Here is a 20,215-nt window from a genome sequence, read left to right as displayed (position 1 = left end):
TACGTCTTGCATTGAGCCGTTTCAAAACGCTGCTACTAGGCAAGCATGTACTGGTCCGTACGGACAGCACTGCGACCGTTGCGTACATCAACCGCCAAGGTGGTCTACGCTCCCGCCGCATGTCACAACTCGCCCGCCATCTCCTCCTCTGGAGTCAGAAGCATCTGAGGTCGCTTCGTGCCGTTTACATTCCGGGCCTGCTCAACCGTGCAGCCGACGAGCTCTCACGGCAGCAGGTGCTACCGGGAGAATGGCGACTCCATCCCCAGGTGGTCCAGCTGATTTTCAGGCGCTTCGGGACCGCTCAGGTAGATCTGTTTGCCGCCCCGGACACGTCTCATTGCCAGTTGTTCTATTCTCTGACCGAGGGGACCCTCGGCACGGATGCTCTGGCACACAGCTGGCCCCGGGGCCTTCGCAAGTATGCGTTTCCCCCAGTGAGCCTTCTTGCACAGACCTTGTGCAAAGTCAGGGAGGACGAGGAGCAGGTCTTGTTAGTTGCGCCGTATTGGCCCAACCGGACCTGGTTCCCGGAACTAGTGCTCCTCGCGACAGCCCCTCCCTGGCCCATCCCTCTGAGAGAGGACCTGCTCTCTCAGAGACGGGGCACCCTATGGCACCCGCGTCCAGACCTCTGGAAACTCCATGTCTGGTCCCTGGACGGGACGCGGAGGTTCTAAGTGACCTACCCCCTGCGGTAGTTGACACCATCACTTCCGCTAGAGCCCCCTCTACGAGGCGCCTCTATGCATTGAAGTGGAACCTGTTCGTTGACTGGTGCTCCTCTCATGAGGAGAACCCCCGATCTTGCTCGATCAGAGCCGTGCTTTCCTTCCTGCAAGAAGGGCTGGAGCGAAGGCTGTCTCCCTCCACCCTTAAAGTGTATGTTGCCGCTATTGCCGCACATCACGATGCTGTTGATGGTAAGTCTTTGGGAAAGCATGACCTGATCGTCAGGTTCCTGAGGGGAGCGAGGAGACTGAATCCTCCTCGCCCACTCTCTATACCCTCTTGGGACTTGTCTCTGGTCCTTTCGGCACTTCAGAGACCACCCTTTGAGCCTCTGCAATCAGCTGAGTTAAAAATTCTGTCCTGTAAGACAGTACTCCTGGTTGCATTGGCCTCTATCAAGAGGGTAGGGGACCTGCATGCATTTTCGGTCGACGAATCGTGCCTAGAATTCGGCCCGGATAACTCTCACGTCATCCTGAGACCCCGGCCCGGATACGTGCCCAAGGTTCCTACCACTCCCTTCCGGGACCAGGTAGTGAACCTGCAAGCGCTGCCTTCGGAGGAGGCAGACCCAGCCCTGGCTTTTCTCTGTCCCGTTCGCGCTCTGCGTCTGTACGTGGACAGAACGCAAAGCCTCAGGACCTCAGATCAGCTCTTCGTCTGTTACGGAGGCCAGCAGAAAGGGAAGGCTGTCTCCAAGCAGAGGATGGCCCACTGGATAGTGGATGCCATCGCCTTGGCTTACGAAGCCCAAGGCGTGCCCTGCCCGCCTGGGTTGAAAGCCCACTCCACTAGGAGTGTCGCTTCTTCCTGGGCGCTGGCTCACGGCGCCTCGCTGACAGACATCTGTAGAGCTGCGGGCTGGGCGACACCTAACACGTTCGCTAGGTTTTATAGCTTACGTGTTGAGCCGGTTTCTTCCTGTGTGTTCGCTTCTACTAGCCGGTAACACCGAAGTTCCCGCTCTAGTGTCGGCTTGCTGCACCACTCCCTTCCTAGGAACGGATACGTGCGCTTTTTACTCCAGTCAAGTTCCCCATTGGCGAACCCTGTGAGTTCCTCCGCACCCCTTCGGCGCCAGGCCTAGTGCTCGTATGCTTGTGTAACTTGTGCTAGGCTGGGTTCCATATGTGGTGATCCCTGCGGCGATCCCATATGTGTATTCTTCCACGACCAGCTCCCTGCGGTGAGCCCGTGTCTTCCCTTGGCAGAGTCTGCTCTGCCGTCACTGTCCGGTGTGTCTCCCCCTTTGGGTGGAGCCACCCCAGTGACATTCCATATGTCGCACTGCCCCTTCGGCCAGTCCATATGTGTATTCTCCACATGTTACCTCCCTTCGGGCAGGATGTGGCTCCGCAGCGTTCTTTCCCCTGGAGAGGTACGCTTTCCCAGTGTTATCCAAGAGTTCCGCTGTGTGGGGTATAATGGAACAGCAGTTGAACTCCCTCTACGCAGGTCTTCCGCCCCAGCAGTTGGGGGTCTGAGAGTCTTGCGTAGGGCGCTGGATGTGGCAGCAACCGTGGCGTTTTCCATGGGATCCCAATTACGTCGTCACGTCGACGTTACGTCGAACGTGAGCGACTGAAAGGGAACGTCTCGGTTACTGATGTAACCCTCGTTCCCTGAAGGAGGGAACGGGAGACGTAACGTCCCGTCGCCACCGTTGCTGACCATCGCTGCATGGCCGTCACAAATCTCGGCTCCTCAGCGAAAAACAATGTGTGCGTGCGCCCGCTTCCTGTTTATACCCGCGCGGCGGGGCGGGGGCGCGTGACGCGATTCACGCACGCCAACTTTCATTGGCTCGTTCTGTAGACACTCGAAGTTGATAGGGCTCCCTGAAGTGATCCCAATTACGTCGTCACGTCGACGTTACGTCTCCCGTTCCCTCCTTCAGGGAACGAGGGTTACATCAGTAACCGAGACGATTCCACACGTACCAGATGTGGGCCGGATCTCAGCCGACACTATGTTGCTGTCTGGGTTTGGAAAGTGCTACGGCAGGTTTTTGTGCCATCTAGTGGTTTACAGGAAAATAAAATCAAAGGCGCCTTTAGTCCCGTGGAACCCTAAAAGTTAACTAGTGCTGCAACTACTACTAGTTCTAGGTAACCTCTGTTACTAGTTAACTACATTTTAAAGTAATGCTAGTGGCAGTTAACTACTGACTATGTTATATTACGTGATACTGATCACAAGTTAATCAAGTAAAACTGGGTTCAGTAAAACAATCATATATATATATATATATATATATATATATATTTGATCTTAATTTTTTCATGAGAACCAACCATTTAATTATCAAGCGTCAAATATTATTCTACAACTGTGCATATTATCCTGATCCCTCGAGGTGTATGGAAATGAAACTGACCACATAGTCAGTCTCTATAGTGTCTATGGTGATAAAGTTGTATAGCCTCCCTCTCGAGTGTGAGACACTGATTTTGAAGTGCTCTATCGCAGACATACAGAGCTATTTCAGCCTCATTGAGTCTCTGATCAAAGTAGAAGTGAGTTCTCTCATCCATGATGCAGCAGTATATACACTGCACTTCAAATAACTATTGTTACTCCCAAACTAGAAAAAAAAAAAAAAGATAAATTTTTTCAAGATCTCAAGAAAGCAGCTTTTATGTTGTGATCATGGCAAAATTAGACGGGGTAGGGGTGGGGGGGACGGATGGTCGTCCTTCCATAGTTTTGGATTTATTTTAATCTAACTCTTATTCCTTTGGCATCAAATTTAAGAATGAAATATTTTGACAGTTTTTGCGGAATGTCCACATTTCCTCTTCCTCTGTAAAGACATGTTTAAAACCTGTCTGAACGATATTTGTTTGATGAGGCCTTTGCTACTTTGTAAGGTCCATAGGTTTAGATTACATGCATTTATATTCTTATTTTTCTCCTTTTGTTTTTCTCTCTCTTTTATTTCTTTTTTATCCCTTTCTTTCTCTGTATTTTATTCTATTTTATCTTATCCCTTTGAAATTGTACATTCTGTGTTTTTTAAGGTGCTTTATTAATACATTTTGATTTGATTCTTTATTTACTATCTAATCACTAATTATAAGTGCATTAACACTTTAATAAAAAAGTTACTATTTATTTTTGCATCACATGAAAAGTATAAATGTTCCCAAGAAATTAACTAGTAACTTTTGCTAGTAAGTGTATGTCTTGAAGTAGTTAACTGGTAACAAGTTCATTTGTAACTAGTTAACAGTCAAAATACTAGTAACTACAAGTTCACAATATAATAAAAATGTAGTTAACTAGAAAGAGAAGTTAACTAGTACTAGTATTGCAATACACTAATAGTACTAGTATTAATTGCAACACAAGTTAACTAGTATTTTACTTTAATTTAGAACATTAATATCACTTAACTAGTTTTATACTTAATTAGTACATTGATATCACTTATTTCCTAATGACTTACGCAATTAGTATGTAATAATGTGAATCCATGTTCATCCAGATTTTGTAATGTAATAAAAATCTAATCACTAATTTTAAAAGCATTGAAGACAAATTAGTACTCATTTAGTTAAACATTAGTCAACTAGTTAGACCAGTAACTAGATAACTGACAAGTTACTCTTATTAATTTTGTCACATGCAAGAATAATCCTGTGCTATTTTGACAAGAATACAAAATATTCCTAAGAAGTTAACTAGTAATATAGTTACTAATTACTACTAGTGTGTGCATGTGCTAAAATTGTCATTGTTTAATATTCCAAACTAGTTATCTACCAAATTAGTCACTATTTAACTAGTAACTACTACTTCACAACTTGATGAAAATGTTGTTAACTAGTAAGGTATGTTAACTACTACTAGTAGTAGTGAGTACTTGATTAGAACATTAATATAACTTAATTACCTAGTATTATACTTAATTAGTACATGACCAACACTTAACTAGCATTATGCTTAACTAGTACTTGTTGTTGCCTTATGGCTAATGTAATCAATATGCCATACATATCATCCAGATTTTGTAATGTAATGTAATATGATAACAAGTTCTTGATTTCTGTAATCATGTCATCCAAATTACATGTAGTCCATTACTGCTCGTCACTGATATTTATGAAGTATAATGTTTTTAATGAGCGCTTACTGTATTAGATGGGATGCGGTTTCACAACATACCCTTTTCCAACAACTTCCTTTATAGTACAATATCCTGTATTCTCCCCTCTTCTTCTTCCTCCTCTTCCTCTTGATCTTCGGTCTGGATGCGAATCTCTGGTCCGTCTTTATGAGATTCAGGCTGGCTCTGAGCACGCTCAGGTTTGGGGGTTGAGACAGATGATGAGGGTGGAGACGGCTGCTGAACAGACATGGCTCGACGCAGCAGCGGAGTGCGCTTGCAGGACAGGAAGTCCGGGGATGGAGACAGGAAGTCCGTTTTGGAGGAAAGGCCAAAAGATCCCTGCCGAAGCACCATGCGGTTCTTTTTTGAGCGTGAGCCATGCTCAAACTCAAGAGTGGAGAGGTGAGCTGCGTAGCCTTCACTCAAAAACTATGACACATGAGAAAGAGACAAAGGGAGGGAAAATTGTCCTTGAAGGGATTCAGTAGTGTTAATTAACATAACAGACTAAGAGGAAAATATCTTAACCTGGTAAACTAAAACGACTGAGCATTACCTGGCACTGTTGCTGATGTTTCTTGGATGGCCTGCCCACAATGTATATCTGATTAGGTGCAAGTCCCAATGTGCTGTATACGGACATGTCCTTCATAGAGCCATACGCCGCACTGATATTAATGTGACACTATGTGGAAACACAAATATTTGTATAAAAATATTTTTGTTTTTATAGCCCGGTTACTTCCTTTTCTGCACGCTTCCAGGTGTAATTTAATAACGGTGCAATCTGAAAGTTGATAACTGAGACATGATAAAATATTAGGAGTTTTAAAGAGAGATGAATTAACTAAAAGTTTATGAGATTAAAGGTAATTGATTACAGCCAATCGACATTCAAAACCTACAAAATCATCTTCTAATCTAACATATTGTAATGTGTAATGTAAATGTATAATGTAAATGTTCAGCTGGTGTGTGCAGAGGCAGACCTCTTTCACCAGACTCTTTAGAAAAATGGTTTTCTGACGCAAGGGGTCATGGACGAGTCCTTCTGAGAAGAAGACCATGCCCTGAGGGAAGTTGTGTTGAGAGAGCCAGGAAACCACCCTCTGCTTCTGCATGTCGGGACGGCCAGTAATGTAGATGATCAGATACCCAAGATCCTGCCAATGTCTAGAGAATAATCAAAACACAGACATACAACAGTTGAACTTGACAAATGCAGTCAACACTACAATTTGTGTAAAAATTAGGTATGTTTACATGCACTAATTTCAGTCAATCCAAATAAATCCAATTCCATTTCAGATTCTGAAAGTTCTGTTTATATGAACCCTAATGTCACATTGGTTTTGTAGTTTGGTTCATATTTATTTTTAATGTTTTTTATTTTGAAGTTTAAACACAGTCATAGTTCCTGTTTGTCATGTGATTCATTGCCCTCATGTGATCATGTCATGTGCTTCCCTAGTCTCATATGTAATGTTCTGATTGGTTGTTCAGGTCATGTGTTTCTCTGTTCTATTTTGTGATTGGTTTTTTGTCTTGATTGTTACTTATTGCTCATTAGTCTTTGTGTATACATAGCACTCTTGTTTCATTGTTCCTTTGTCTAGCTTTGTTCATGTAACTACTTTTTAGTGAATCCATGTCTAGTCCAGGTTTATGTTCAAGTTATGTTTGTTATGGTCATAGTCAAGTTCAAGTCAAGTCTATGGTACTTTTGTATTTGGATCACGTTTTGGTTTCAATAAACTGCCTCAGGAGACTATTCGTAACACCTAAGTTTTGAAATCCGATTCACATATTTGTTTACATGTGCATTACATGTATTCCGAACCAAACTTAACGAGTTTGCTTGCCCATAAAATCTTTAAGATATTAGGTTAAACTTATTTGGCTTGCTGTCCACTGAAGAGGGGCTCGATGAAGCAGCTTCAACTCGAGCTCTGATATACCCCCCAGTGGCTAAATGTAGGATATGATAATTGAAGGGCAAGGTACCTGAGATGAAGGTGGAGTTTGGGGAGGTGGAGGGATACTGGGACAGCTGATGCTAGAGAGAGGTAAGCGGCTGCTTATATACTCAGGCTGTTGATTGAAAGATTAGATGGGCTCACTCCTCCCTAACTTAAGTTTAGGAACTTCATTTAACGAGTTTGCTTGCCCATAAAATCTTTAAGATATTAGGTTAAACTTATTTGGCTTGCTGTCCACTGAAGAGGGGCTCGATGAAGCAGCTTCAACTCGAGCTCTGATATACCCCCAAAAGTGTCGGATAAAAATTTGGGACAGCAAGTTAGAATAGCATGATCGAATAATTAAGAAACTTAGAAAATACAGAATGCCTAAGAGCTTTAAAACATTCTACCCCCCCAAAAAGTGGAAATCTAAAGCTGTATGGGGCATGGATAGATGCTGGTGCAGCAGGGATGTTTAACGGGGCACCTGTGGTAACTCTGGCTGGACTGCGTCTCCCTACTATGCCCACCATGTGGGGCTATGAGTGGAGCTCCGGCGGGAGCTGTGTTTGAAAGAGTGTGCCTGGAACAAAATGAGCTTGTGGAAATTTTACTGGGGTACATCTCACCGCTGTACTGCTGCGGCAGTGACTTTCAGAAATTACTCCTGCGGGAGTATCTTGGGACTGGAGGTTTGAGTACGAGGTTGGAGAACGCCCTGCCGCATCCATGACATGGAGCCCCATGGAGTTAAAGAACATAGGGCCTCCAGATGTCACGAACAGGGGAAGGGGTCCTCGTCCCTAAAGGCAAACGGGCCACCAATATCTGAAGCGAAACTCCCTACGCAGCGAGAGGGAGCCTACGGTATACAGAGGAAATGCAGAACTACCGTCCTTCTGACGCAGGGAGCCTAGATCATGTAACTGAAATGGCCCGTCGCGCTCGAGGGACGTGCGATCCTTGGTACCTCCAGTCCTCTTTTCGGATGGGAGGGCCCACACTGCGATCCGAACGGGAGAGTCTCCATGGTTAAAAAACATGGAGGGTCACACAGCGATTCGGAAAGGGAGAGCCCCCACGGCGCCCGAACGGAAGGCTCACACTGCGATTCGACCGGGAGAGCTCCCGCTGCGTTTTGAAGGAGAGAGCCCTCCCCATGTTTATAAACAGGGAGTTCAACTCTGTGATCAAAATGGGGGAGCCCACACAGCAAGTCGAACGGGAGAGCCTACGATGAATCTGGATGGGGGAGCCCACACGGCGATTCAGATGGGAGACCCCACTCCAGGAGTGGTATGTCACACACATCTGAAAAGGGAGAGCTCTCACTGCATCCAGATGAATGCACGCCCAGCGGGGCTAGGTAAGCGGGAAGATGCAAATAGTAGGGAGAAGCGGTCCGGACTCAGAAGGATGCTAGTGTTTGTTGTGCTTGTCTAATGTTATGCAGATCTGAACGAACATATGTTTCAAAGGCGTGGGACGACCATCGACCTAGCATTTTGATTTGGTGATCGGAAAGGCCCCTTTGCGCTGCTGTAGTGGCTGCACCTATTCGGAAGGAATGTGAAGAGAAATGTTTGGTTGGGATGCCAGAACTGTTGAGGATGGATTTGAGGTTCTTTTGAAACCAATGTCTGGAGGCAGGGAGGTTTTTATCATCGATGAAAAGAGGGTCGAGAGAAGAGGTGATTTAGGATTTCCTCTGGTGAAGAAAAATGTTTAAGGACTGGTATGGTTGGATGGGGGTTGGCAAATTGAAAATGAAAATCGAATGACCATGTTTCAATTGATCGGTTTTGCTTTGTTTGATGTTGAAACGTATAGTGTCATGGTTTATTATTTGAAGGTCGGAGAATGTAGGATGGATGGATGGGTTGAATTTTGAGTTGGTGGTGAATTCTGAGACTCTGAGGAAACCAAAGAAAGCCAAATTGAACATGGCGTCTAGGGTTCTTGTTTTGTTGGGAGAAAAAAGACCTGAGCGGAGAGTGGTTAGGCAGATGCTAAGAATGTCGATGGTTAAAGGTTGTCTAGAGTCTGGACGAGGGGGATTGGTTTTTTGTAAACCTTTGATGAGGAGGAATATCTGAGGATTCGAAATGTTGGGGCACTGTTGGCCGTGGAGGAGCTTGAAAAAGAAATGGATTCCGCTAAGGTAGACGTTGATTGATCCTGGTTGAATTAAACTGGTGTGATGGAGGTATGTGATGAAGGAGGATATTGAGAGGAGGGAAAACTCAGGAAAAACCATGTTGTGAGCGCTGTGGAAGTTTTTGAAGGAACCCCAAGCTGTCCAGTAGGTTTGGAGTGTTCTGGGAGAAACGGCTTGTAAGATGGTATTCGTGGATAGGGTATGGAGATATCTGAGGGGATGGTCTAGAGGAATATGAGTTCTGAATAAGGTGGAACTGGAGTTGGATCGGAGTCTGCTTCCGGAGCCAATGTTCTGAATTTCTGATAGAATTAGGGAACGGAGATGGGCTGAGACTGGAGGTGGTTCCATGGCGACTGCGTTGGGAGGAGCTGGAAGATGGACTGCTGTGGAGAGTGAATGGGCTGGCAAGCGGATGGTATCTGAAGAGCAAGTGTTAGTGTTGAAAAAAGTTGATGAATGTTGATCGATGGGTCCCATTACTGACTGGTGTCCAAGATGGCTGGCATGGGCTGGAATGAGAGGAAGAGGGTTTGTGGGAAAGAAAGGTGTAGAAATCCTTTGCGGAGGCAACCTCACGCTCGGATGTGTATTGGGAAGGCTATTGGGAGGCAACTGGAGGATAGAAGGGGGAAGAAAGGATTGAGGTGAATTGGAATGGAAGGAAAGAGGAGGGGGGATGGCTAGCGAAGGCAACCTCGCGCTAGGATCCGCAATCTGAGTAGGTTGGTTTGAGGGTGAGAGAAAAGTAACTGTCTGTGAGAGTGACCTGGCACAAGGGTTATTATAAAGAAGATTAGAGAGAACTGGAGAAGCAGAGGGAAGTGCAGTAGAAAGTGTTTGTAAGTTTGGTTCTTGCCTGAAGAGTGGGGCTGACTGCAAGAAGTTTGTGAGAACTGGAGAAGAAGCGGAACTGTTTTTTGCGGCCGCTGTTGTTGGCCGGATGGAAATACCGGCGGACAAGGAAGTGCGAGCCGTGGCAGCGTCGGCGACTTTCGAATCGGCGCTTTGGGATTGTGTGGGTTCAGAACGCCGGACCGGGAGAGAAACGGAGGTAGAAGAGGGGCGAGTCTTGCTTTTATGAGCTGTTGAAGTGTTTGTTGGAATGCTGGAACTGATGAAAAGATCGTAGAGTTGAGCTTTTGATGATCTGCGGGAGAAATGGATTCCGGAGCTGGAGAGGACTTGACGTAGGCTGTTGACTGAACATTTTGAAATGGGTGGAAATGGTGTAATAGCAGCGGTAGAATGGAGTGATGAAGTCTGAGAAGATTGACGAGGCTCAGTTAAAACTGGCGATCTTGAAGGTGGAGGAGAGCGTTGCCTTTTGGAACGTGGTTTGTATGAGCGCTGGATTTCCCGGCCAGAACGCTCATGAAGATTATCCGTATTTGGATCCGTAAGATCCGATCTTACGCGGGGAGTGACTGTCGGTGTCTCAGGAAGACTTGTCAGTTCGTCGTCTGAAGGAAAGAGCTGGATTTCCGGGATGTCGGACATTATTCCGTACGGCAGTACCGGATACTGGATCAGCTGATGGTAGAGAGAGGTAAGCGGCTGCTTATATACTCAGGCTGTTGATTGAAAGATTAGATGGGCTCACTCCTCCCTAACTTGCGTTTAGGAACTTCATTTAAGTGCATACACAAAGTTCAGAACCAAAAGAAAAGTCACCACGTTAATGTCACTGGACTTACTGTGGACATAATTGTCGTTTTTACCTTGATGACATATTTAAATAGAAAACTGAAAGCTATTTTAGCTAATATTTATTAAATATTCAGCATCTTCCAATATTCAGATGTAAATAAACATACGCACATTTGTAAAACATATGTAAACATACGCATTTTCACATTCAAGATTACTAGCGGATTATTTGTTTGCATGCAATGAGATTATTTACTTGTCTTCCCATTATGCTATTTCTAATTTAAATGTATTTTATTCATCCAAGAGGTGAAACGGAAGCGAAACGTGTGCATAGCACAAACAATACTCAACAATGAAAGAAAGGAAATGAGGAACTTAAATACACAATGATGATTAACTCAAAAACTAACAGGTGTGATTGTGAATGAGTGTCCATGACAACAGATAGTGGCGGGAAAAAGAGAACGAGGTAACAAAGGAAAACAGGTGACTAAACATACTGACAGAAAACGAAAACAAACTTAGGCAACATGTGACAGGGACAGGCCAAAATAGCAATTTTATAGATGAAGACATTCAAACATACATAGATGTGTTTAAAACAGAAACGGTCACACTTTATATTAGGTGTCCCTAAGTACTATGTACTTATATCAAAACACTTTTGCTGCTATTGAGGTGGGACAGGGGTAAGGTTAGTGACAGGTTTGGTGGTATGGTCATGTTTAAGGGTGGGTTAAGGCGTGAGGGAAGAGTCAACAGTGTAATTTTAGATGTAATTACAGAAATTAATTACAGCTGTAATTACACATAGATTTTTTTTTTTTTTATATCAGTACAATGTAAAAACATGTATGTACACAATAAGTGCATTGTATCAAATTATGAATTTAAATGTTCATACACAGTAGTTCGAGACACTTAATATAAAAGTGGGACCTAAAATGATGGAATTTGTGCCTCTAATAGTTTAAGCACTGGGACACGATACAAGTTTACTGTATTACATTTAGCGAAATGTTGTGTGGGGAAAAAAGGGTCCATTGATATTATATATCAATTCAATGTATGAAGCAAAACTCACAGTCAGCTTTCAGGCGGTCAACACAGTGAATTTGTGTGACTAACTTTTGAAACCCATTCCGAAATCTGTGTGCGGAAAACTTTTGCACTCATGCAGAATTTCCTATCCTGTGGATTCTTATCATTACTACATTTCACATACAAAAAATTTACCAAACAGCGGTAAATGTGACAGCACATGATGAGCCCTATTTTAACGATCTGAAACGCAAGTATCAAGAGCGAAACGCAAGTAACTTTGTGGGCGGGTCTTGGGCGCTGTTGCTATTATACCGGCAGGATAAATTACTCTTGCGCCCGACGCAAATCTAAAATGGGTTGGTCTGAAGTAGCTTCATTATTCATAGGTGTGGTTTGGGCGTAACGTGAAATAAACCAATCAGAGCGACATCTCACATTCCCTTTAAGAGCAGGCGCGCTTGTTCCATGGCGGCTTGCTATTATAACGGCGGATTTGCCAGGCGCGCGCCAGGAGCGGTTCACAGCCGAGGAGAGCAACGTTCTCGTCAGGGCCGTTAAAGACAAAGTAACATTGGGGATGGGAGAAACCCACCCAAATTAGCTTCGGTTAAACAGGTGTATAATAATTTGGGTAAATGTGTAAGCTAGATTTATGCCTATTTTTTCACATCTTCATGGACACAACAGCTTTCCGTAGCTCAGTGGTAAGAGCATTGTGTTAACAACGCAAGGTTGTGGGTTCGATCCCAGGGGATTGCACATACCTATGTATAAATGTATAGGATAATGCAATGTAAGTCGCTTTGGATAAAAGCGTCTGCCAAATGTAAATGTAAACAATGATTTCCCTCATGTGTTAATATTTTTCCTTGTAATAATGTATGGTTTTCTAAAAATGAGAACTGCTGCGTCTGTGTGTAGATGAGATAAGCAAGGTGTATGCACGTTGTGCACACGCTACATTGATTATGGCCAAGCATGCGCCCTTAAAATAGCATATGAATAACATGCACGACGCATTAGAATTGTTTTCTAAACCTGCAAAATAGCACCAGGGAACGTTTGCGCCGAAACACGCCTCCTCTTTTCGCTGCACCGCCCCCGGGAGCGCAAGTTCATTTCCTAATTTACCGACGTGCGTCTGTGGAGAGAAAAGTCTGCTGTGCGTCAGGTGCAAAATGGGAATGATACATGCGTCGGTGTACAAAGTCAATTGTGCTGGGTGCAAGATAGGGACCTAAGACTTAATGTCTCTAAGATCTAAGTATTTGTCATTAGTTACACGTTTACCTGACCACATCCACAGCTCCGGGGCGGACTTTGGGATCACTACCCATTAGGGAAACACTGGCAGCAAAGGAGCCATCAATACTAAACACCACACACTCCATTCCCCGTGGCAACACTGTGAGGAATGCCTCAGCGCTTGTCTGATCACCTCTGTAAAGAAAAATAAAGAAACGCAACCAGCTCAGGTAGTAAATTCCTCCATTCTCCATTCCATGGTCTATAGATAGATTTAAGAGGATTCACAGTTTTGTGATGAGAATGTGAGTACTTACTTGACCACCATTTTGATAGGGTAAACACCCACCCCCAGTTTTTTATCATCAGGGATGGTGTAGGACACACGTCCGTTGCTGCTGGTCACCACAGTGTCAAACAGCACCCAACGGCCAGAGGCAGGCTGGGTCTTCAAAAACACATCCACCTGAGAATCAGACAGGAACTCATAAACATACATGCAAGATCATAATTTGTAGTTTCAATAAACTGTTTTGTATGAAATGCTTTTTTTGTGACAGCTATCCATTAGAATGGGAATCTAAAGCTGCTTTTCCACTGTTGGGCCAAACGGTTCTAAGAACAATTCCAGTTGTATTTCCACTTGAGCCTGGTACGGCATGGCACGATTACAAACCATTCTTGGCTCGGAATTCTCAGCATGGATGATAGAATGCATGTAGTGACGTTGCCACTCAGGATTGGTCACTTGTCTGTAGGCTGGCTACCATGTTCTCTGTAGCTGGCTAATTTGAGTGACATAAACAAATTAATAATAAAATTAAAAGAAATAACTGATCATCCTCCATAACGCGGTCGCGATTTACATCTAATATTGTCTGCAACTCTTGCGTTAACAAGGCAATGACTGACGTGTTTGTATTATATTCCAAAGAGTGCCCATTATCAGCCCCACAGTGGCCACTTGGCCTGACTGGCATGAAATGGAACGATTAAGCAAAGAGAACGGTTTGGCCCGATGTCGGAAAAGCGGCTTAACAGATAGTTTTCTCCAGACCTTTTTGTTTTGTAGCATTGGTCATGATGCTTGTTGTTATGACATCAACAATACCTTCTCTCCCGTTAGGGTCACCATGTCAAGAGGGCCATACATAAATCGGCCCACCAGCGTCTGCGGACCATCTTCTGTCACAATGACATCATGAACTCTGTGATTTGCCGTTACATTCTGTTAATGAATAATAATATGATTGAGCCTTAAAAACAAAGGTATGTTCATAAACTCACTATTAAAATCTGTTGCATTCCCAGTTTACAAGATAGATAAAATGTTTTCTGTCTTCTTTATGAAAGGACGTTGAATGTTAATTACATCAGAAAAGTTTTAATGATTCTCCAGGACAATGCATTTGCACTTGCATGCATTTGCAACTACATATATTGTGAGACTTAGTAAATCGCAACTACCTTGTACTTCACAGTCTTTCTAATTCTTTAGGGAATGTGGAAATACCTAACAAGAGCTCTCAAAGTAATTCATGTTTACAGCATAAGATTACAGCATTAGAAAGAGTTCTCAACACCCAATTTAGGTAAACATGGAAAAGGACCCACAAGCTACACTGGCAGGATAAATATTGCAATACATGAGAATCAACATGATAAAACTTTAATTACCATTAGTTATATAAAACGCCTACATTTTGAGCTGGGGGAGTTTAAAATGAGTTCTTACAGTTTGACTGACACCAACAAGAATTTGATCGGCTAGTATCATCTCAGGTTACGACTGTAAGCATGGTTCTCTGAGAGGGGGAACAAGACACTGCGTAATGGAGTTGACGCTATGGGAACGCTCCTCATGAGCTGGAATCTGAAGAATGAGTTACACTCCAATCTCGATTAGCAACCACAGTCAGGTGACGACAGAGTATATAAGGGCGCCTAGAAAAAACGTCACCAGCTTTATTTGTCTGAAGTAAAACGTACAGGCATGCCGAAAGTATAGCAACACTATGCATTGTCTCGTTCCCCTTCTCAGGGAACTCAGGGAGATGTTTCCTTTTGAAGTAGAACTCTACACTGCATCATGGAATTTACACTATGGGAACGAAATACTAGGGTTGGGTATCGATACCAGTGCCAAATCAAAACGTTTAAAACGGTACCGGTGCCTGAACCGATACTTTAAAAAAGAGAGAGCCTCAAAACGATGGTGAATAAGATTAAAGAGCGTTTTTTTATTGAAAAAAATAAAACAAAAAAAATCTTACAATTGGATATATTACAAAATTTTAGTAAATATATAAATATAAGTAGTCTAAATACAAAACAAAACAAATTTACATAACAAATTCACAATAAAACCTAAGCCACCTAACCCAAATACAATAATTTAACACTAAATAACACTACAGTACTAATAACAGCAAACTAGTCTGTATTCTTGGTATGCTACAAACCAGCTTTAAAAATCAGCAATAATTTTCACATTTTTTGCCTTCTCTGGGCAAATATGACACCTCTCCTGACTTATTGCATGTCCTGCACAAGGTGAGCGTTATTTTAGAATGCATCACCTTAAATGCTGTGACACGAAACTTATTGTAGAAGAAGAACACCGTCATGTTTACAACTGTGACAATGAGCATTCATCAGGATCAACTGAATGCTGGATTTTCAAAAGTACGTGAGGTTCGCGGCTCTATTGTTTCAGTAAACTTGCACAACGTTCTTGAATGAATAATTTATTAGATGTATGCCGGTCTGTTATTGTATGGACATCGACTTTACATTTTCACGCCACTGCGCCAGCCAACGCGCGAACGCAGATTTGAATTTAGAAGTTGATGATCACGCAATCTGAACATTAAGCACACCAGTGTGAACGATCGTAAGTGTCAAGGTGTTAACTAGCAATCACATGCGGTGACGATGTTTCTAACGTCCATTTCGGAGAACCAGAAGGTAGATATTTCAACCGACAGCTGAGGCATTTAAGTGGCACCAAAATGAGGCACTGAAATCTGCATTTTGATTCGGTCCGGTTACATACCGGTTACTTAGGTACCGGTTCCATATCAGTGCCCGGTTTCGGTACCCAACCCTACGAAATACCCAGTACTCCATACTGCCCAAATGCCTGCTCACAGTGCTTTGAAATCACCAGCAAAATAAGTTGTAACCAAAGATTGCCATAGAGCGCATCTAGTGATCCAGAACTACCAGTCTGAGGCAATGTCTGCAGCTCAATACCACCCATATTATTTAATTTATTTGACCCAGGGGTAGAACTGACTAGGTAGATCACAGCCTCACTGCATCTGCCAACCAAAGAGTAGGGACATTCTAGTTCCAGAGGGACAACCTCCAACAAGGGAGCAAATGATTAAGCATCCTGTCCTGACGTCCAGGAGAGGCCTCAGGAGAGAACACCATTCTCTCAACTGCCTGCTGTACCTAAGAAACATGGCAATGTTCTTCGGGGATATCTAACGAAAGTGCATAGGGATGGAGTGCCACATCCAGCTCCACCCCCTTGCTCTCTATCACCAATCATCACAGGTGGCGTGACTGCCCAACCTCTTCTGAGGATAGAAAAACATTGCCTCTGAAATTCTAGGGAAGCGCTCTACCTGATAACAGTCCTCCTAGAGAACTAGTTGACTTAAAGTCATTCGACTATTACCTCCCGTACCGGAGGGGCCACTGAGAGAGTGGAGCGCCAATACACTCTCATACCATTCTCTACCAAGTAGCTCTTGAGGGCTGATGGTTACCCATTCCTACAGTTCTAGTGAATTACAGAGAGCGGGCCACTAGCTGCGACAGAGTCCAATTTTTTTATGTCCGCACTTATCACCTCCAGGTATAGACTGGAGAGGCAACAACTGAAGGAGTGACATACAGAGGCAGAAAAGCTCATTCTTTTTCTTGTACTGCCATCCATACATGAGAACAGACTGATCCAGCCTCCAATCTAGGAGGGGGCTAGATAGCTGCCCCTTCCCAAAGGGAAGTGCCAACCTGTTACTCCAAAATTAATGTAAATCGAATAGAAGCAAATTTATGCTTCTCAGCCCCATGCCACAGAAGGCGTCATGGGAGGAAGTAGGACGCTAAAGAGGTATTGCCCAATCTTACTGTACTGTCTAGCCCATTGAAATGTGATCACAGAGGGAGCACATCGCTAACACCTCTGCACTCCAAGTGTCAGAGGGGTAAGGGTGACCAATGATGATGTGGGACGCAGGTTGAGTAATTTGCCCACCATACACATTTATCAAAACCTAACTGTTAAAAAGGGAGCATATTGCTACCATATTAAAACTGCCGACACTGAAATAACAGACAGAGAGAGGCTTGGGATGCGAGCAGTGTAATTGCCCATCTTTTCCACCTTCTGCCCATTTGAAATATGAAGGGTACTGAAACTGCCTCTGCACCCAGTTCACTGAAGAGCGCCAGATGGAGAGTGAAACATGACAGCGTGAAATACCCAGTCTCTTCCTCTAGATCTACTACTTATGTGCCACCAGGGAGGCGTATCAATACCACTTCATTCTCTTAGAACTATCAAGGCGACAAATTATAAAGTGATGTGCGGTTTGCCACATACACCTCGTAACCACATAGTCCTTTCTGCCCTGGGAAGGGCAGCAAGTAAAAGAGTGGGATGCAGCCGCGTTAGAGCTCAGTTCTACATCTGCAACACCCAATGCACCAGAGCGCATGTCCATATAATCTCCATAGTGTAAACTTTCTGGAGACAATAAGGGAGCAGACATTTTCACAAGTCCCTAAAGGCCAAGTCAAGTCCCAAGTCTTTGAGGTCCAAGTCCAAGTCCAAGTCAAGTCAAAAAGTATTTGAAGTCTCAATCTCAAGAAATAGTTCTTTCAGCTATTTATTGTAATTAACAGGGTTTTGAAATATCAAAACTGATTTCTACTTCAAAAATATGTAATAATGCACACAAAGTATTACTTAAAGTCAGCTTGGTAGGCTTGCAACATCACCATGGTGTGCAAAGCCCCACCAGCCTGGCCCTACACCACATACACCTTGCCAACAAACCTGGTATTGCTTCAATGACAAGGCTGGAGCCTTCCATAAGGATCCCGCACCGGGGACGAGATAGCTCGCAAATGACTCCTCAACCTGGGGCATCCCCGCATATCCATGTTCATCAAGCCCCTTAATGTTGGCACAACTGTTTATTACAGGGGCATGAACAGGCTGAAAATGCCTTCTCCCACGACCTTGCCACCTTAGTATGGAGATCGGGGAGGAAAGGAAGGCTCACTGGAGCAGGATGCTTATGACCTGCAAGGAATCGCTCATCCTGCTTGGGGCAGATCCTCTCTCTCCACTGACCAATCCAATTTTAACTTTGCCGTGGCGCAGATAATAATGTAGACCAGCTCCAGTATGTGGGGGTGAGGGAGACCTACTCACTCAAGACCTCACCCACTTCCACACCCATCACATCTAGCTCCTCAGAACTAGATCGGGTCAATAAAATGCTATCCACCAGAACAGAAAAAGCTGCCGAGCGGGCTTCCGGATCTGACCTGAGAGCTGAAGAGCTAGCTGGTGATGCCTTAAATAGGGTTAAACCCATCTCAAGTTCATCTACTAGCTCCATCTGCAACCCCCACGATTGCAGATGGAGGTCGCCTCAGCATTTCCATAGCGTTAACTCCATGAAGCAGAGTAGAGAGTTCCACTTCGAAAGGGAACTTTCTTGTTTTTTTGTGTCACATTCACAATATATAACACATATCACTAACATTTAAAAGTTTGGGTTCTGTAAGATTCGAACACTTAATTTTTTTTATTCAGCAAGGATGCATTAAATTGACCAAAAGTACAGTAAATACATTTATGATGTTGCAAAAGATTTTTATTTCAAATAAAAGCTTTTATTTTTAACTTTCTATTCATCAGACACCTTTAAAAATGTATCACAGTTTCCGCAACAATATTAAGCAAACATATTTAATTATAAGAAATGTTTATTGGTTTCTGAAGGACCATGTGACACATAGTCCTTCTATGAGAGTAATGTCTGCTTAGAATTCAGCTTTGACATCACAGAAAAAATTACATTTTACAACATATTCAAATAGAAGAGTTATTTTAAATTGTAATAATATTTCACAATATTATTGTTTTTTCTTTATTTTTGATCAAATAAATATATGCAGCCTGGGAGAGCACAAGACGCTTGTTTCAAAAGCTTTTAAAAAATGTTACGACCCTATACTGTTAAATGGTAGTGTATAGCACTACAGTATTTTGAATCAAATGTTCTGCAGGGGCCCTATTTGTTAAAAAATGCAGACTAGACATGAAACATTATTATTATTATTTTACATTTCCAAGTAAATTATATGTATTATAAAATCAATCACACTGTACAACATTGTTTCATCAGTAATTACAGGTAATTTCATGTGATATTAACCCGTAATTTGACGTGTGTCCGCCTGCGAAGCCACTTCTCACGGGGGCTGGATGGAGAGATTGGAATAGCGTCCGAACAATTGGACTCCCCAGCCTTCAGACAGTCACACCGCATTACCTGACAAGGAAAGTGGCAGAAAAACTGTGCTGTAAATTTCCAATCCTATGAAAGCAAAGGCTTTGTATGAATGAATCTCAAATGTAGGGAGGGTCCGAAAGTGTGAAAAATACTGAAAACACTTCTATTTTGCATTTGAAAATAACATTTGAAATTGAATATTTTCTTTAAAAACAGACCCTACAGTCAATTTTTCTAATAAAATATTTAATAATAATAATTTGATTTAGTATGCTTACAAGAAGATTTTTAATGCATTTAATGTTAGTGCTTTCTTTATTTTCTTCTCTATCTGTCTCTGCTCCTTTCTACTTCATAATTCTCAGTAATGTGTTGTTAAAACTGTTCCCATGAGTCTGTGTCCTCTCTGGCATGACAGCATTAGACAACATTTGCTGTAGACATTAAACTTAAAGAGCTGCAGTTCTTTTCATCTTTTGATCGGATCAATGCACTTCTACATGTTTCCAAATATATTCACTGGATGACGCATTTCAGCATTATTACATAGTCTGTGCTATTTGTCCTTCTCTTTTTCCCCCCTCTTTGTTTAGAAGAAAGCTCATTGTTTGACACAGTGTCCCTGTAGAGCTCTTGAACAGATTGAGGAGTGAGTCACAAGTTCACGTGAGTCTTAAACAAGGAGGTCTATAACAGCTGCAGAAAAAGCAATCCGTTAGCATTCTCATTCATCCTAATAGTAGTTGCTTGACTGATGCAGCATTCC

At 43.2% G+C, this 20,215-nt stretch overlaps 1 protein-coding gene across 3 annotated transcripts in view; it reads right to left on the bottom strand.

Annotated features, from left to right (window-relative positions):
- The window catches only part of plrdgb (PITP-less RdgB-like protein), a 115,311-nt gene that overhangs the window by 6,785 nt on the left and 88,311 nt on the right, over positions 1–20,215 (bottom strand). For 2 of the 3 annotated variants that reach the window (XM_082140678.1, XM_082140679.1), the window contains exons 13-19: positions 19,372–19,488; positions 14,016–14,132; positions 13,222–13,370; positions 12,950–13,099; positions 5,833–6,016; positions 5,400–5,528; positions 4,900–5,272 (exon numbers count right to left, since the gene is read on the bottom strand). In XM_082140678.1, coding sequence (XP_081996804.1) covers positions 4,919–5,272; positions 5,400–5,528; positions 5,833–6,016; positions 12,950–13,099; positions 13,222–13,370; positions 14,016–14,132; positions 19,372–19,488 — 1,200 coding nt within the window. In that variant the 3' untranslated portion in view covers positions 4,900–4,918. Of the gene's footprint in view, positions 1–4,867; positions 5,273–5,399; positions 5,529–5,832; positions 6,017–12,949; positions 13,100–13,221; positions 13,371–14,015; positions 14,133–19,371; positions 19,489–20,215 lie in introns of all 3 variants that reach the window. The other variant, XR_014198630.1, reaches the window with a different exon arrangement.

Source organism: Leuciscus leuciscus, assembly GCF_965113295.1.
Source record: "Leuciscus leuciscus genome assembly, chromosome: 16".
Classification (NCBI taxonomy): Eukaryota; Metazoa; Chordata; class Actinopteri; order Cypriniformes; family Leuciscidae; genus Leuciscus; species Leuciscus leuciscus.
This window is presented reverse-complemented; position numbering and strand designations above follow the sequence as displayed.